This window comes from Mytilus trossulus, chromosome 2 (genome assembly GCF_036588685.1).
Source record: "Mytilus trossulus isolate FHL-02 chromosome 2, PNRI_Mtr1.1.1.hap1, whole genome shotgun sequence".
NCBI lineage: Eukaryota > Metazoa > Mollusca > Bivalvia > Mytilida > Mytilidae > Mytilus > Mytilus trossulus.
Window position 1 is genome coordinate 97431362 of NC_086374.1, and position 18756 is coordinate 97450117.

The window sequence follows — 18756 nt, forward strand, 5'->3', positions numbered from 1 at the left end:
AGACAATGCCTGTAGTACCAATTTAGGAAAATGACAGGTGATTACCGTTCGTGTCGACCTTAAAACAAGGCCTGTTTTACCAATTTAGGAAAATGACAGGTGATTACCGTTCGTGTCGACCTTAAGACAAGGCCTGTAGTACCAATTTAGGAAAATGACAGGTGATTACCGTTCGTGTCGACCTTAAAACAATGCCTGTAGTACCAAATTGAGGAATATGACAGGTGATTACCGTTCGTGTCAACCTTAAGACAATGCCTGTAGTACCAATTTAGGAATATGACAGGTGATTACCGTTCGTGTCGACCTTAAGACAATGCCTGTTATACCAATTTAGGAATATGACAGGTGATAACCATTCGTGTCGACCTTAATACAATGCCTGTAGTACCAATTTAGGAATATGACAGGTTATTTCTTATACCTGTCGTACCAATTAAGGAATATGACAGGTGATTTTCTTATACCTGTAGTACCAATTTAGGAATATGACAGGTGATTTCTTTCGTGTTGAGCATTTGATTTAGTTTGGTTATATAGATTTTATCCCTTTTTAAGTTTAAATTGGGATTCGATTATGTTGTTAGTACAATTTTGCACACAAATGAAGTTTATCCTGTGCGAGTTGTTTCACATTTGGTTTCTAACTTTGTTGATTTTGTTTTTCTATCTTTAAAAGGACGTAAGATGACGAAAGAGTAGTGTTGCTTTGGTCAATAATTTCTAGTTTTCTTCAAGAAATATATGGCTCACGTTTATTTACAATTGTTTTTTTTCAATTGGTCTCATATTTATATTGCAACAACGTTGTCAGTTTTTCTCGGACTATTAGTTTGAATATCCTTTTGGTATCGTGCATCAATCTTTTAAGACATGCAAATTTTGCTCTTTTGGAATATTTCAATAGTATAAATTAAGCAGTTTGCATTTCACTGAATGGCAACAGTAGATTTCTTGTTTAAAATATCTTGATTCGAAGTATAGTTTACAAATTAAGATTAGGAATCAATCGAATCGAATGAACTCTATGAGAGCAAAACTACGATGCTAAGAAATATTATTTACAAAATGTAAAGAAAGAGAACTGTAAGTCACTAATTATTGTAGTGAAACACATCGTTCTAAGGGTAAAAGCTCTTCAATTGTCACCGAATAGTCATATACTACTATTTCTCTAATTCTTTGACCATTTATCCCTTTCTTCACCCATTGTATATAAAAAAAATCAACATATGGTTCGTTTGATCTAAGTTCTTCATTGGTGAAAGTCTGATTATGACGTCGAATTTTCTTGCTTTCTTCTGAATAACCTATATTGTATGAAAATCATTACATAAACAGATTCCACCACCAAATCTTGTGTAATGCGATATTTATCGACTCTCGACAGTTAAATTTTGAATATTTAAAACCCTCGACGAGCCTCGCGTTTAAAAATTGAAAATTAAACTGTCTAGAGTGGATATGGAATACCAGATCAAATTAGCTGCAGTGGTAGGATCTATATTTATCTATTTTTAAGGCTATTTTCACATTTCCAGATCAGTGTTAGAAGTTTTTCTCTTCTCTAGAGAAAAAATTATTCCTGGCATATGATTTGTTTACATTCAATAATGTCGTCACCATTTTTCAGATTTCTTTTGAATTTCTCTTTGTAATGTCATGAAAAAAGGCGACCATGTCTGATTCGGTTACATATAAAGAACACTACTTTCCAAATTGTTGGCTAGGAAGGATAAACTTTGTTAAGATATCGTCGTCTAAATATCCAAAGAAAAACAAATTCGACCATTGTATCTCGTGTATGACGACAAACCTCGCGTTTTAAACTTTAAAATTAAACTGTTTAAAATTGAGAAATACCGTAACAAATTTGTGTAGTGTTTGAATCTATATAAAACATACACATATTTCAATACTAAATAAATTTGGTAAATAATTATTACAATGACCATATTTTTTTGTAAAGGAAATGAGGCTTTGCACCATTTGACACTTGCTGGTGGAAATGAATTGCTTATTTTGATGCAGACATGGGATGGTGTATGGAAGTATGCACATTATACCGACTTTTATATCGGCCCTAAGAACGACAATTATACGCTTTACTTATCGGAATACAGTGGCACAGCAGGTAAGTCCAGTAGTGTAGCTAACACAAAAACATAACATGGTTCAACTGTTACGAGACGGCAGTCCTTTAATTACCATAAACGAATCTTTAATACAGCTAGAGGTGATCGCTTGACCATTTAGCCGGAAACCCCCAAAGAAAACCCATATACTACCATGACACTTACACAAAAACAATTTTGAATAACTATAAAAAGTAAAAACACAAAAATACCGAACTCCGAGGAAAATTCAAAAAGGAAAATCAAAAATCAAAAGGCAAAATCAAAAGTCCAAACACATCAAACGAATGGGTAACAACTGTCATATTCCTGACTTGGTACAGGCATTTTCTAATGTAGAAAATGGTGGATTGAACCTGGTTTTATAGCTAGCTAAACCTCTCACTTATATGACAGTCGCATCAAATTCCATTAAATTGTCAACGATGCATGAACAAAACAAACATACTCAAAGAGTAAAAATGTCAAAATAGGGGTACAACAGTCAATATTGTGTTATCATCTTAATATCTCTACATAAACAACAAATGTAACAAAGAAGCACAAAAAGGCATACATTAATTTAACATTCTCATTTTGCTTTTCTTATACGGCTGAATTTATCTATGTAAAGTCTACCCATAATGATAGAAGGTTTCATTACTGGTTTAAAAATGCGCGTTTGAAATTCGCACAGGTAGACATAAAAATAATTTTGTCGTATGACGGCATACATAAATGAAGACTTACGTAAAGTTAATATAACAAAAACAGACTTAACAGTAAAAGTAATAATAATAAATAAAATAATGGTGTGGTTCAAAGTATGACGGGATACATAAGAACAGTTTCACGTCAAATACGGCTGCATTTATCTAGTATGTAAAGTCTACCCATAAATGATAGAAGGTTTTCATTACTGGTGTAAAATAGCGCGTAAAATAAGTATGTTCTATGTTCCTTAGGAATTTCAAAGAAAGATGAGGAACTAGATATTCCTTGACTGTACTAATTATAAGATATTACGTAGTACTTAAGTGGCTTTACAAACAAAGTTATGTTGTTGTGTTTTGAAGAGAACTACGTAACTATTTTCAAACACTAATCATCAATTTTATCAGCAATCAAAGACGGGCTTCAAAGCAACTGTGAAAAAAACATATAGAAAGGAAGATGTGTAACAAATTAAAATACTGAAGAGTTCAATGATATTTTAGCGTACATGTAATCTCAACCTTTTAACTTCCATTACTTTAAAATATTTAATGTTGTTATATAAGATATGAAGAGACTTAACTGTATATGTGGCATAATTTATTCTATGTTCAATAAAAAAGATGTGTTCAACATATTAAGCATTGGAATCATTTATTAAGTTTAGAAACTGAAAAGTTCAATAAGTTTTAACACACTAGGCATACCCTAGTTATATGTCTTTATTAATTTTACTTAAAATTTGGCGTAAGTGTAAAATATTTTAGTCCTGGTATCTATGATTAGTTTATTTCCTTATATTTCGGACACGCATAGAAACAATGGAATTCGTCTTCAATACACTGACAGCAAATTGTACATAAACGACATAACAAGTTTTTTTTTTATACCATCCAAGTTTAGCTGCCAACGAATGAAAAGAAAGTCGGAGTTATGAAAATGTTCTCTTAATAATTAATTGTTTTTCAGTAAAATATTAAGAATAGTTGATAAGTTTATGGTTGTTTTATACTGTTTACGTGTTTTATTTGATGTGTTTCCCTCAGTTTTAATTTGAGACCCGGGTTGTTTTTTCTGAATCGGTTTATGAATTACGAACAGCAGTATACTACTGTTGCCTTTATTTGCAGGTGACAGTCTGCTCAGTAATGGCCAGGCGGAACAGCAATTTAGTACAAAAGATGTCGATAATGACTTCTGGAGCTCTAGGTGTAATCCTACCTACCATAAGGGAGGCTTTTGGTTTAAATATTGCTGCAGTGCTGATTTGAATGGACTTTATTACAGTTCTGGGGTTGTTGCATCAGATTCATGCCACTGGATAACATTTAAAGGTCGTCGAGAGTCTTTGAAAACCATCTATATGATGTTTCGATAATCATGTTAGTACGGCTACTGCAATACGGACTCACAGTGCAGAAACAAGGAGAGTGAAGAAAAAAAATAACCATAACCACTACTTTAAAATGAACAAAAGTGTTTAATTTTTATTTTTAATGATTCATTCCCGTTTATTAACATTTTGGAATTTTGGAATTTTACACTTTATCTTTTATCACACATTAATATGTGTTAAATGTATACACTTTATAACAGTGACAACAGTTTACACTGTTAAAATACATTATTTGCATACAAGAAAGATTAAGAAAAAAGTGATTTCAAAACCTTTGTTTTAAATTTTAGGTAAACATCTTATCCAAATGTTTGTATATTTTCTTCAGTATTATCTATAACTTCTAAATCTTAAGTTACAAATGTTTAGATAAAGCAAATAAATGTACATTGGCTAACGTTATTTTGTTATGAGCTCATATACATTATTCAGTCATGGGACCGTGACGTCATCAACGTTTCTTCATGGTTTTATTTAATTATAAGAAATGACTGTAATATTTTTAATATCTAATTGAAATAACATAAAAAATCTGGTGCACACACTGTTTAATAATCCGCTACGCGCATTATTCAGTGTGCACCAAATTTTTTATGTTATTTCTTCAAAGACAGAAAAAATATTACAGTCATTTCTTGTAATTAAATAAAACCATGAAGAAAAATATTACAGTCATTCCTTAAGTAAATTTACTAGCGTATGAATAGAAGAGGGACCAAGGGGCAAATTATTGTAAAAGTCAAAATAAATAAGAAAGATCATAGTCGAAGTTGAAGTGCATTCCAATTCCAAAAGAGCCTAAAGTGCAAACAATCAATACCAGGCGTCAAACAACTGCTGAGTTAGAAGTACTATCGAGGACGACGAATGCATTGCGGTGACATGGCCAAGTCTGTGTGAAAAGTTCAGAATGAGACTAGTCCTTTAAAATTCTTCCATATAGACTGCTTGAAGGAATATGAAATGAATTTCTGAAAATTACTTAGTATACTGAAAGAGAAATTATTGTCTGTGTACGTTTTACGCATTTATTACGAATTGACAACTTATAAACAATAAAATATTTTTTATTCTGCAATGTAATTGGTATATTTTGCTGATAATTAACTTTTGGGTGTTGTAGATAAACGGGTAACAATGAAGCACGTGGAAAAAAAAATAAGAGTCTGTTATTTAACTTTGTTTTAACAGTTGTGTATTGGAATATATCTGGAAAAATCGATTAGTACTATCGAATAAGGTAGACCACAGCACATTTTTAAGTATGACCGTCTAAATGATACTTTGTGTTAATTCTGTCCATTGTGATCAACACTGCCATGACTGTGTTTTTGTTTCATGATTATTGATAGGAGTAAACTAGGATTTGAACATGTAATGGTGTTAGTATATCTCAACCTGTTCGACTCATTCGTGAAAAATGTCTGATTTATTTGTGATTGCCAATGAGACAACTCTCCACAAGAGACCAAATGACACAACAATTAACAACGATAGGCCACTGTACAGCCTTCAACAATGAACAAAGCTCGTACAGAATAGTCAGCTATACTTCTATTTTTCGAAATTTACAAGAGTGTCTTTTATGTGCAAGATATATGGTTCTTTCTTAACACGGATCAGCAATTAAATTTTATCGTCCCCCACCGACGGATTATCATCATTTCTCAAAACCACACTCTCAAATGGTGTAAAGGAAAACCAAACGGTTATCCAACCACTACACCTCGACTCCCATTCTATCTGTTCTAGTTCATGAGATTTTGTTTAGATGCGTCTTGAATAATACAGGGGTCTTGATAAACATAAGGTTATATTGGCCTACATTTCAGATATGCTGATTAAAGTTTGCGTTATAGTGCATATTTGAGATACAACTCGTGGAGAAATAATATCTTGTCAGTAGATAAGTCTGTAATAGTAAGAATCGAGGGTTCTTAAAATCAATGTTGTCTTGACATAAAAGGTGAAAGGCTGCGATTAACTCTAGATCTGAGTTGAGGAATACCAATATTTTGTCAGAAGATGCAACTTTGATAGTTACGAGTTTCAAAATCAAGTCTTGAAAATGAACTAGATAATATTCCATTTCATCAACTGCACTTAAAAGATATTCGATTTCATCAACTGCACAATTAAGTTATATCTTATAGTATTATCATAACTACTTGGATTTGATCAGTAATGTCAATTGAGGATTAAAGTCAACTGAATATAAATAAAATTGAAAATGGAAATTGGGAATGTGTAAAAGAGACAACAACCACACCATGGTGCAGACAACAGCCGAAGGCCAACAATGGGTCTCAATGCAGTAAGTAACTCCCGCACCCGGAGGCATCCTTTAGCTGACCCATAAACAAATATGTATACTAGTTCAGTGATAATGGACGTAATACAAAACTCCAAATTATACACAAGAAACTAAAAAAAATTAAATTGAACAAGACTACCAAAGGTCAGGGACTCCTGACTTGGGACAGGTGCAAAAATGCGGCGAGGTTAAACATATTCTTTGCGATCTCAACCCTACCCCTAAACCTCTAGCCAATGTAGAAAAAAAACAAGCGCACAACAATACGCACAGTTAAATTCACTTTAAGAGAAGTCAGAATCTGATGTCAAAATAAAGACTGTTTATATAATATTTTGCACTTAATTTTACACCAAAACCCTTCATATTTCCGGTAAAAAAATTCGGTACGTGCACCAATTAACTCTCTTGTTTTGCTATTGTGATGGGATACATTTTTGTATTCTTGTCTTTACTTTTTTTTAATGTACTTTTTTGTACTTCTTTGTTATATATTTGTTTGTTTTTGAAGTGATTAAGATTATAACAAAAGGTTGGCTGCTATACCCCTTTTTGACATTTTTTCCCTATCATATCACGCTGTTTGTAAATGTTCACACATTATTGTAAATATAATGGAATTTGATGCGACTGTCATACCAGTGAGAGGTTTAGCTAGCTTCAGAACTAGGTTTAATCCACCACTTTCAAGATAAGAAAATACAAGTTAGGAATATGACAGTTGTTATCCAATCGTTTGATGTTTTAAACTCATGATTTTCGCTTTGATTAGGGACTTTCTCTTTTGAATTTTCCTCGGAATTTAGAATTTTGTGTTTTAATTTTCATAAACTATAAAGTTGACACTCAAATTATTTTTTATAAAACAAGTTGGCGTTCAAAACAGTTCAGAAAGTATACCCTTAAATAAAATAAATATAATTAAGTGATATACAATCTACCTTTACCCAGCCGCATTCTACAGCTGCCTGTTCTTAGTAATGAGTCTGTAACTTTGTTATTGTCTTCTATCAAGGTATTTCAAGTACTTTTATGTTGTTGCGTTATGTCACGTGTTTTAATGCGCTACATTATGTACGTGCAAGTCACAAGGTAGAAGCGTGCACATTTACTTTTTCATTGTTTTGAACATAAAACATCTCGTTTGAATTGATGAATATTTGTCATTTCAGAACCTTTAAGAGATGCGGTATGGGCTTTGCTCATTGTTGAAGGGCGAACGGTGGCCTATAGTTAAAATCTTCTATGTCATTTGGTCGGTGGTGAACAATTGTCTCATTTGCAATCATATCACATCTTATAATTGCTACATTTCAATAAACAGAAATTTTTTATGTTGTGTCGAGCTCATTTATGTGCTTTGTTTTCGAATAAACCTAATCTATCAAAAGGCATTACCTACCCGCCTGGTCATTTTACAGCATAGTCTAAATTTCAAACAAATAATTGAGGTCTATCATAGAAAAGAAAATGAAAGAGAAAACAGATTCAATACACGCATATAACGATAATAAACATCGAAATACTACTAACTTGATGGTATGATCGCTGCTTTATTGCTTAATTGTGTATGTTCCAGTCAATATTACTTGCCAGAATGCTTGTACAGATAGGGATACACTATCAAATTAAAGTTGTTGCTTCAATAGATCAAACCCACTTATTGCATCTTCCATTCTTAAAACTAAATCTGGACTTCACTTTCCTTATTTGTTTTCTTCTTTCCTCTTAATTATACTTAAACCATTAGCACGTCATGGGTTCACATTTTCTCTTCTTTGCACACTTTACACAAGTACACTTTATGGACACGCATCTCCTTCTTTTTATATCCGTTCAAACAGTTCATGCCATGGACACAACCTACAGTTTCGTTCCCGAGGGTAGCACCAGCCCAGTAGTCAGCACTTCGGTGTTGACATGAATTTCAATTATGTGGTCGTTTTTATAAATTTCCTGTTTACAAAACTTTGAATTTTTCGGAAAACTAAGGATTTTCTTATCCCAGGAATAGTAATGAGTAACGAGACAATGAGTAATTTACACTTCAATAATGCAGTCACAGGTTTTTGTATACTGTCTATCGAAGTTTTTAAAAGCTTATTAAAATGAAAACCATCTAATCAATTTGTTCATCTGGTGACATATGGCATAGGAAGTATATTCAAAAGTCTTCGTTATCAACAGCCATGGAATATTAAACACTCAAAATAAAAGGAACACCTTAGGTTTTTAATTTTGGTGGCAGACGTGCGTTTCGTTTACACTTGACAATCTTGTATAGCAATTAAGGAAAACCATTGAAGCAATTGCTTTATCTGGTGACAAATGACATAAGAAGTATACTCAAAGGTCTTCGTAATCAACAGCCATGGAATATAACATACTTATTATAAAAGAAAACTCGTCAAACATATTAAGGTTCTATTTTTGTTACCCAGGCACTGGTAACGCTTACAAACGACATTAAATTATTATTTTTCAAATTATCCTGTTTTATTTTCTTACATCATATCATTTGGTCATGAAATTGAAAACAATGGGGAAGATATATTACTTTTAACAAAATAGTCTAAAAAAATCAATAGTTAATCAAAACCCTCATCAATTATTGAATAAACTCGCAAATAGGAAGTGACAGCTAGGTTTTTTAAGTTTAAATACCCTATTGTACTTAAAATGGAATTCAAAAATTAAAAAGAATAAGATGAAAGTGTCGAAAATCAATGATTGATTAAAATTATCGTTAAACATTTGTTTAAGGTCAAGGAACAGTAAATGGGCTATGTCGCAGATTTTGCTAAACATTTGTATACAACCTTGGCTCGATGAACTTCAACTGAAAATCGAAAAAAATAATACATTTATCTCTTTTATTATCTGAAAAAATGAAGATTGATTTCTTTTAATATGGGTGAATATTTGTATGGAAAGCACACAAAATCGGCGAAAAACCTTCTTAAATTTGTCTTAAAATCGCCAAATCTCTAATTCTACTCCATAGATTATTCTTAAAAAACTATATAGTGTTGACACATAAATATCTGTTTTAATCATATAAAATAATCATAGGGTCAACGACTTCGTTTTTTTTCTAATAAACAATTTGTTACCTTGTTGGTAGTGAAAAACGTCAAAAATCAACGTTTTACGGCCTGAAACGCGATAACGTTACGATTATTGTTGAATTTTTTCACAAAGAACGCAACTTTAAAAAATGTATACCGTAAAAACGAAGTTAGTGACCCTGTCTTTATTTGTCATCATTATAACGAAAATTTATATATCAACAACAGTTTTTTAAGAAAAGTCTATGGAGTAGAATTAGAGATTTGGCGATTTAAAGACAAATTTTAGAAAGGTTTTCGCCGATTTTATGTGCTTTCTATACAAATGTTCACCCATTTTGTAAGAATTCAATCAGTAATATTTCAAATGATAACTGAGATAAATGCAATATTTTTCGATTTTCAGTTGAAGTTTATCGAGCCAGAGTTGTATGCCAAATTTTACAGAAATCTGTGACATAGCCCATTTACTGTAACTTGACCTTAAAACATTTTGGGGTTTCATATACATGTATATGCATTGACTTACTCTATTCAACACTGTGTACATAAATATAATATGTATGTCTTATGATAAAGAATACAATTGCATTAAACAAAATTTACAAAAAAAAATACAGTTCAAAATCCGTAATACATTACAGTTCAAAATCACTGTTAAATAAATATGTTTTTTTTAATAACAGTTTTCGTTAAATATTTTTTTTAATTACACATAATGTAGATTATATATAAGTTCCTATTGACCAATTGAAACTGTCTCTGCACTGATAGGTATTAAAGGTACCAGGATTAAAATTTAGTACGTCAGACACGCGTTTCGTCTTCAAAAGACTCTTCAGTGACGCTCATGTCAAAATGTTTATTATGTCAAACTAGTACGAAGTTGAAGAGCATTGAGGATCCAAAATTCCAAAAAGTTGTGCCAAATACGTCTAAGGTAATCTATTAACTACTTCATTGGTTTTTTTTTACAGAAATTGTTACTCTTGTTTCATCTTGTTTAAGAGGTTCCAATTTGTGGTTTCATTTTATCGTCGAAGCCCAATGGAACATAAAATTTGTAACATGTCTTTCATGTTTCAAAAATTAATTGGAAATACAATGTATTTGTTTTAGCTAACGATTACAAGAATATATAAATTTTGGCATCTGATGCAATTTATTCAAATTTTGTGTTATCAATAAACTTTGAAAATAACATACAAGTAACCTTAGTTGTCTCATTGGCAATCATACGACATCTTCTTTTTTATATTTAGAGCTATATTTCCGAGCATATCTACTGCACTTTAGGTATCACCGATGACGAAGTCTTGACATTAACAGAATCAATGATGAGAAAAATCAACATAAAATGCAAAGAATCATTGAATCTTTAAACAAAAATTTTTACAACAATTTCTTTGCGGCATCCACGATGTAAACTAAGACAGCCATGTTTTAAATTTTACGATTTCCTGCAATTTGATATGTATCTGATTACCAAAGGTTTAACGAGATAAAGTGGACATTGCCTTCTATAACACATAAAGACCGTATCATATTATAAAACCCATACATGGGTTGCATTCAATATCGTAGCGGCTACGTAAATTTTGTCCACTAAACAAGTAGCTAGCCTAGCTGCTATCTTTATATGTATAGAAGCTGGGATAGCTACATGTTCAATAGTTATAAATCTACGAAGCCCTAAGTAGTTGCTAAGAGATTGAACACAAGCCTGTTTTCAGTTACTAACTAGAGAAACTGTATTGTAAATCCAATATTTTTATATCGATAGTTATGATAACCTACATATCAAAACTATTATTTTCACAGTAACAGTCTGCAAGACCGTGACACCAATTACCAAAGCAAAAAATTGTTCTGAAGTTCAATCTCAAGGTCATTCGTGTAGTGGTGTGTACACTATTCACCCTTCTGTTAACATCCAAAAAGATGTTTGGTGTGACCTACATACACTAGAGGGTCGATGGACAGTGAGTATATATATATATATGTAATAATAACCATAGCTGTGATATAAAGGCACCAATGCTGAAATCTTATAAACCCCCAAATATACATACGAAAATTAAAAAACAAAACAACTGAGGGATTCACATCAACGCCAAAAGTATATGAGTATCACCCAAAGCTCTCTCATCTCTATGAAAACAACACAAACATTATAAAGACATGACACACAAAGTACCGAGCTGAGAGTATTTGAAGATTTTAATGCAAGTTCAAAACCAATGAAGTATCTGAGACTCAACTTTAAATAAGAAAAACATCTTATATGAAGACAAATCCATTAAATTGCTTCGGACGTGCCAACTTTTAAAACGGTTATTCTATCATCAACTTAGACAGTTGAAGCATCGGTGAAATACCGAGGATACATTTCAGAAAACTTTAATCACTTGTTAGCGTATTAAACGATCTAATATGTCACCTTAAGAAAGCAGTCTCATCAAGCTGGAAAGCCTTTGGTTGTTGATTGAAATAATATTAAGGTCTTTGATTTTGAAAGAGGTACAGCAATGATGAGAAGCTTGCATAATTTAAAACATGGACAAATATGAGCGTTAGCGAGGGGTTAGATAAGAATATTAATGCCCAACCAATTATTAAATAAATACAAAACTACGGCTGCCATGAATTACTTCGGTTCTAATAGGACAAATTCGGTTATTTTTTGTTAACCATGAAAGCTCTATGCATACGATACTGTTTTGGCTTTTCCGTTTTTTTTCCAAATTTTGATAATATCAGTCGTACTATATAATTTAATATTTTTTTAAAACGCATTTTTTGGCTATAAATTTTTCTTCCAATGTAGTATTATTCGTTTTAATGCGTACAAGAAGCTTTAAAACGTCCGGTATTTATATTTGATTTTTGTTAACGGAAACATATACATATAAGAATTCAATTTTATTGATATTGCATTTGTCAATTCTATCAATCTCCGTAAATGAACAGTATATTCAAAAGGCTTACACATCTCACAATCATCAATGTGTAAAACATTGCTAAATACTTTGTTGTTTAAACTATATTAATATAAAAAAAGAATATGTAGTATGAATGCCAATGAGACAACTGTCCACAAGAGACCAAAATGAAACAGACATTAACAACTATAGGTCACTGTATGACCTTCAACAATGAGTAAAGCCCATACCGCATAGTCAGCTATATAAGGCTTTGATGAGACAATGAAAAACAATTCAAACAAGAAAAGCTAACGGCCTTATTTATGTAAAAAAATGAACGAAAAAAAAAAATAAACAAACGACAACCACTGAATCATATGTGAATTACAGGCACCTGAGCTTTTTCTCTGAAGCGACGAGAAATATTTACAATTTGAGACGATCTAACGTTGTAAACGCTATATGTAGGTGTAAATGCCATCCTAATTGTAAATGTACGACAGTTCCACCGTCTACTGCTAGTAATCATTATTAAAAGAACCCCTCCTTAATGTTTGTAGTATTAGTGCTATTGCATTTGCATATATGATTTATATAGACAGTTGTTGAGATATGACATTTCAGGTATTCCAACGAAGGAAAGACGGTTCTGTGGATTTTTATCGAAGGTGGTCGGACTATGAACATGGCTTTGGTGATCCTACAACAGAATACTGGATAGGTTTGTCTAGTAGTGCATATCACCACATGATAACTACTAATGTCTTCTTTTTTTAACATTTATGAGAATGATTATATAAATATTTCAGGCAAATCAAAGATAAAAAAGATGGAAACTGCTTGAATTACCAAACCTTGAACTAACATATGAATCAAATCATTCACTTTAACTTCTAACTAAGATATATACCTTGTATGTTTTTGTTTTAGTATAATTTAACACATGTTGAAATACAAAACCAGTACTTTACTCAGTATCTCTCGGCTACTGATTTATCATAAAAAAATAAGATTGAGAAAGGAAATGGGGAATGTGTCAAAGCGACAACAACCCGACTATAGATCAAACAACAGCCGAAGTCCACCAATGGGTCTTCAATGTAGCGAGAAACACCTGCACCGGTAGGCGTCTTTCAACTGGCCCTTAAAATATGTATACTAGTACAGTGATAAAGGACGTCATACTTAACTCCGAATTATACACAAGAAACTAAAATTTGAAATATTACAAGACTAACAAAGGCCAAAGGTTCCTAACTTGGTACAGGCTTACAATTGCGGCGGGGTTAAATATGTTCATGAGATTTCAACCCTCTCCTATACCTCTAGCCAATGATAATAATACATAGATAACAACAATTAACTACTAGCAGTTAACTGACATTCGAGCTCTAGACCTCAATTAAACTGATTGAAAGATTATGTCTTCATCAAATGCATATCAGGCACAATCCCTCCCATTAGGGGTTTAGCAGTAACTTTCATAAAATATATGAGAAGAACATAACCCGTGTCATGCCAACAACTGTTTTTTTAAATAAATGTATTTAGTTTTGATGGAAAGACCCTATAAGTGAATCAATATTAAAGCCAAAATATGCGATCATTAATGACCTGACAATAGTATCGTAACTCTATCCCTTCTTAATAAGTCAGTTTAAAGGTTTTGTAAGCTTTTCAGGTGAATACTGACATTTTTGTGCTTTGTAAAGAATATTACCATAAAATATTGGATGTGAAATACCTGAACGTATAAGATGTCTGCATGTTGATTTATATTTACGAATTATTTCCTTATACCGATGCTAAAATTTAGTAAAAGGTTTGACTAGTTTGTGATATCGAAAACCCTGGTGTAATAACTTTTCAGTAATACATAAACTTCTGTCGCTATAATCTAATACGTTGTTACATACACGAGCGTATCGTGCAAGTTGAGATATATAAACACCATAAGATGGTGACAAGGGAAGGTCAATATCTAAAAATGGATAATTAACGATAGGAAATGAAAAAATCATCTCTTTTATCATAAATTTTTGCATGTTTTGTATTTTTCCAAAGTTTATCTCTTCTACAAAATATATTGCTAATTTATTACATCATTTACTTCATGCAATTAAAGAATTGGACAAGAGTAGTTTGTTTCCATAAAATACACCAACGACCTCTACCAAACATAAAACATATGTTGTCGATACAAAATAAAGCTTCTATGTGATATTTGTTCAGAAACAGTTGTAATAATGTAAAAAGTTATCAAATGTTTAAGGATTATAATTCAATACGCCAGAGGCGCCATTCTTCTACATAAGACTCACCAGTAACGCTCAGATCAAAATACCTATATGGCCAAACAAGTACAAAGTTGACAAGAATTGGGAACCCAAAATTTAAAAAAAAATGTGCCCAATACGGCTTAAATTATCTTCGCCAGCCCAGTGTTATGATCCGCTTCCCTCTTTCCACCCTTTAGCAGATTAAGCCATCATATGTGATAACAATGTTGCGCCATCTATCGGTAGATTAAAGTCAAGCCCACTCAAAATACATTATTCTTTACCAATGGTAGCACTTGAACTCTTCAATTTAGAGGTAAAACACGATAGCGTATATATTCTACACACTTGATAAAGCAAGAAACGAAAATATACGTTGACATGCATGCTTTTGTACAAGAAACATACACAGGAACTTCTATAAGTTGATTAAAAACATTCAAATTGTCACTAAATATAGTCGTATTTTTAGTTATAAAGACTGCTGACCATTCCGGAACACCATGTTTTCCCTTGAATTCTAGCTGCTTAAATCTAATTGTGTCACATTTTGTGGACCTGTTTGCTTCTTTATCTTGTCAGTTCGTTGTTTCTTTTACATATGGTGTTTGAGTGCCCTCTTTTAGTTTTAAGTTACACAACACACTGTACTAGTTGAACATTTATTCAAATTTATCGTTTTAATCATGTTAATCCTGACGTTCAGGTCTGATGAGGTAGATTACAAGTGTGTGTACAACAATGTTTATGTAGAATACCTAATGGAAATGAACATTCAAATTATGTTCTTCTCATTGAGCAAATGATATTAAAAGAAACAGTCGCACCATCTAAACGAACTACAATCAAGACTGTTATCTTTGATGGATTCATTTACAACTACTTGACCTGTGACAGTTTGGGGGAAGGTTTCCATTCTGAGTATGGCACCAATTCAGTGGTCAGCACTTCTTTGCTGACTTGAATAGTAATCTACATGATGATATTAACCAACTAATTGTTCCTGTTTACACACTACTCCAAGAATACATAAACCAGTGGTTGCATGTTTGTCTTGACACGGTAAATTATGTTGTTTAACTTCTTTTAAATATATGAAATGGCTTTGCAACTGTTTTGAGTCGAGCGTCACTGATGGGTCTTATGTATTCCAAACCAGCGTCTGGAGACTAAATTATTAACATAGTGTAATTGGTGAGTAATTACATAAGCTGTATTCGGCAATTTAATTTTTTTTTAATTTAAGGTCCTCAATTCCCCATATCACTATTCCCAGTTGACTCGAGCGTCTGTCCGACTTGACCTATTGACGTCATACAACAATCACTTTTCCATTGTGGCGTCAAAATATTAAGGGAACATGTGTGATGTCCAGAAATGGCAGACAAATAGCGATAAGGTGTATGCTCATTACCTTCGTTATTAGTTTTACAATTTCGTTCTATTTTAGTTTTTGCGTCTGACGTTCAAAATTATGAGCCTGGGACTATTTCTGTTGTTGTTTTTTTTTTGTTGCTCATATTATCATTTATGTAAACTACTCCAATTTGATTTTCTCTTAAAGGGAATGAGGCTTTGTACCATTTGACACTTTCTAGAGGAAATGAATTGCTTATTTTGATGCAGTCCTGGGATGGTGTATGGAAGTATGCTCATTATACTGACTTTTATATCGGCTCTAAGAACGACAACTATAGGCTTCACTTATCGGAATACAGTGGCTCAGCAGGTAAGTCCAGCGATTCAAATATATGAAATGTTAGTCAAACATCAATGATACAGTTTTTTTCATAAAACGAACAAGTCAACAGAACAGCAAGAGGTAATGATAATGTCTTCAATAATAAATAAGTATCTTCGTCGCAATACAACGTTATGTTTTGAACATAAAAGTCAAGTATCTACTAACACAAAATATTTGTAATATTAAAAACTTATTATCTTTTTTCTTTTCTAAACCCACGATAACTTAAAAAAAGAGGGACGAAAGATACCAAAGGGACAGTCAAACTCATAAATCTAAAACAAACTGACAACGCCATGGCTAAAAATGAAAAAGACAAACATACAAACAATAGTACACATGACACAACATAGAAAACCAAAGAATAAACAACATGAACCTCACCAAAAACTAGGGGTGATCTCAGGTGCTCCGGAAGGGTAATCAGATCTGCTCCACATGTGGCACCCGTCGTATTGCTTATGTGATATCAAATCCGGTAAATAGTTTAATTCGGTAGGTCATATTCATGAAAGGGAAGGGGTTGTAGTTACGAGTCTTACGACGTAAGGAACATATCCGATATTATTTGCGAAACGGTTATCCCATAACGGTCAATCAACTCGTGATGGCGTCCGTAAAATTTACGAAGGGATGATTTCAACTTCACCATTTGAAACTCTTGGTTTAATAGCTTCCTTGTGAGCAGCACTATTAAGAAAATCATGATAGGAAATGCAAGCACGGGAATATCGTATCAATTGGGAGATATATACCACGTATACGGGTGCTGCTGGAATGCTGCTACTTAGAAAGGGAAAGTTCACAATTGGAAAGCTGAAATCCTCTCTTTTGTCGTAAAGTTTTGTTTTCAACCGATCTCATTGTCAATTTCTAGATGTTAGTCAAGATATGAAGCCGACTTAACTGTATATGTAGTATCCTTTATCTCTAGTTCAATGGGATAGATGCGTTCCACATAGTCACCAAATTGTGAATTATTTTGTGAAAGAACATCATCTATATAGCGGAAAGTAGAGTTAAAGAAGCATACAAACAATAGTACACATGACACAACATAGAAAACCAAAGAATAAACAACATGAACCTCACAAAAAACTAGGGGTGATCTCAGGTGCTCCGGAAGGGTAATCAGATCCTGCTCCACATGTGGCACCCGTCGTGTTGCTTATGTGATATCAAATCCGGTAAATAGTCTAATTCGGTAGGTCATATTCATGAAAGGGAAGGGGTTGTAGTTACGAGTCTTACGATGTAAGGAACATATCCGATATCATTTGCGAAACGGTTATTCCATAACGGTCAATCAACTCGTGATGGCGTCCGTAAAATTTACGAAGGGATGATTTCAACTTCACCATTTGAAACTCTTGGTTTAATAGCTTCCTTGTGAGTAGCACTATTAAGAAAATCGTGATAGGAAATGCAAGCACCGGAATATCGTACCAATTGGGAGATGTATACCCCGTATGCAGGTGCTGCTGGAATGCTGCTACTTAGAAAGGGAAAGTTCACAATTCGAAAGCTGAAATCATCTCTTTTGTCGTAAAGTTTTGTTTTCAACCGATCTCATTGTAAATTTCTAGATGTAAGTCAAAATATGAAGCCGACTTAACTGTATATGTAGTATCCTTTATCTCTAGTTCAATGGGATAGATGCGTTCCACATAGTCACCAAATTGTGAATTATTTTGTGAAAGAACATCCTCTATATAGCGGAAAGTAGAGTTAAAGGATGATGTTAAATTCAAAAACCAATATTTCAACATTTTTTGTTGTTTTAGAAATACAAAACTATATAGTTTATAGTCCAATAACGTTACATATTTGCATATGAGTATACTTATAAAGCAATAGTTTAAAATTCAGAGAGGTTATTTACACCATCATGTATGTATATTTTTCTGCCGATATTAAGAGCCGGCTCTTATTTTGTTGTAATAAATCTAACATTTTTACAGGTAACAGTCTGTTAAGGCAGGTAGGATATAAATTTAGTACATTTGGTACCGATAATGATGTCTGGAGTGGATCTTGTAATCCGCAGTACCATAAGGGAGGCTTTTGGTTTAGTGATTGCGGTGGTTCCGATCTAAATGGATACTATTACAGTTCTGGGATTAATTCCGACGATTCATGTCACTGGTGGAAATTTGCAGGATCTCGAGAGTCTTTGAAAACCATTTATATGATGGTTCGATAA

At 32.8% G+C, this 18756-nt stretch overlaps 2 protein-coding genes across 2 annotated transcripts in view; both read left to right on the plus strand.

The window, feature by feature from the left end:
* Positions 1-4259, plus strand: part of LOC134708635 (uncharacterized) — a 61350-nt gene extending 57091 nt beyond the window's left edge. The window contains exons 12-13 of the mRNA XM_063569282.1: positions 1970-2134; positions 3959-4259. Of these exons, the coding sequence (XP_063425352.1) occupies positions 1970-2134; positions 3959-4206 (413 nt within the window). The 3' untranslated portion in view covers positions 4207-4259. The remainder of the gene's footprint in view (positions 1-1969; positions 2135-3958) is intronic.
* On the plus strand, positions 1948-18756 carry LOC134708636 (angiopoietin-4-like). The gene is made up of 5 exons (XM_063569283.1): positions 1948-2134; positions 11428-11588; positions 13155-13251; positions 16374-16538; positions 18515-18756. The coding sequence occupies exons 1-5, from the start codon at positions 1948-1950 to the stop codon at positions 18754-18756; spliced, it is 852 nt and encodes a 283-aa protein (XP_063425353.1).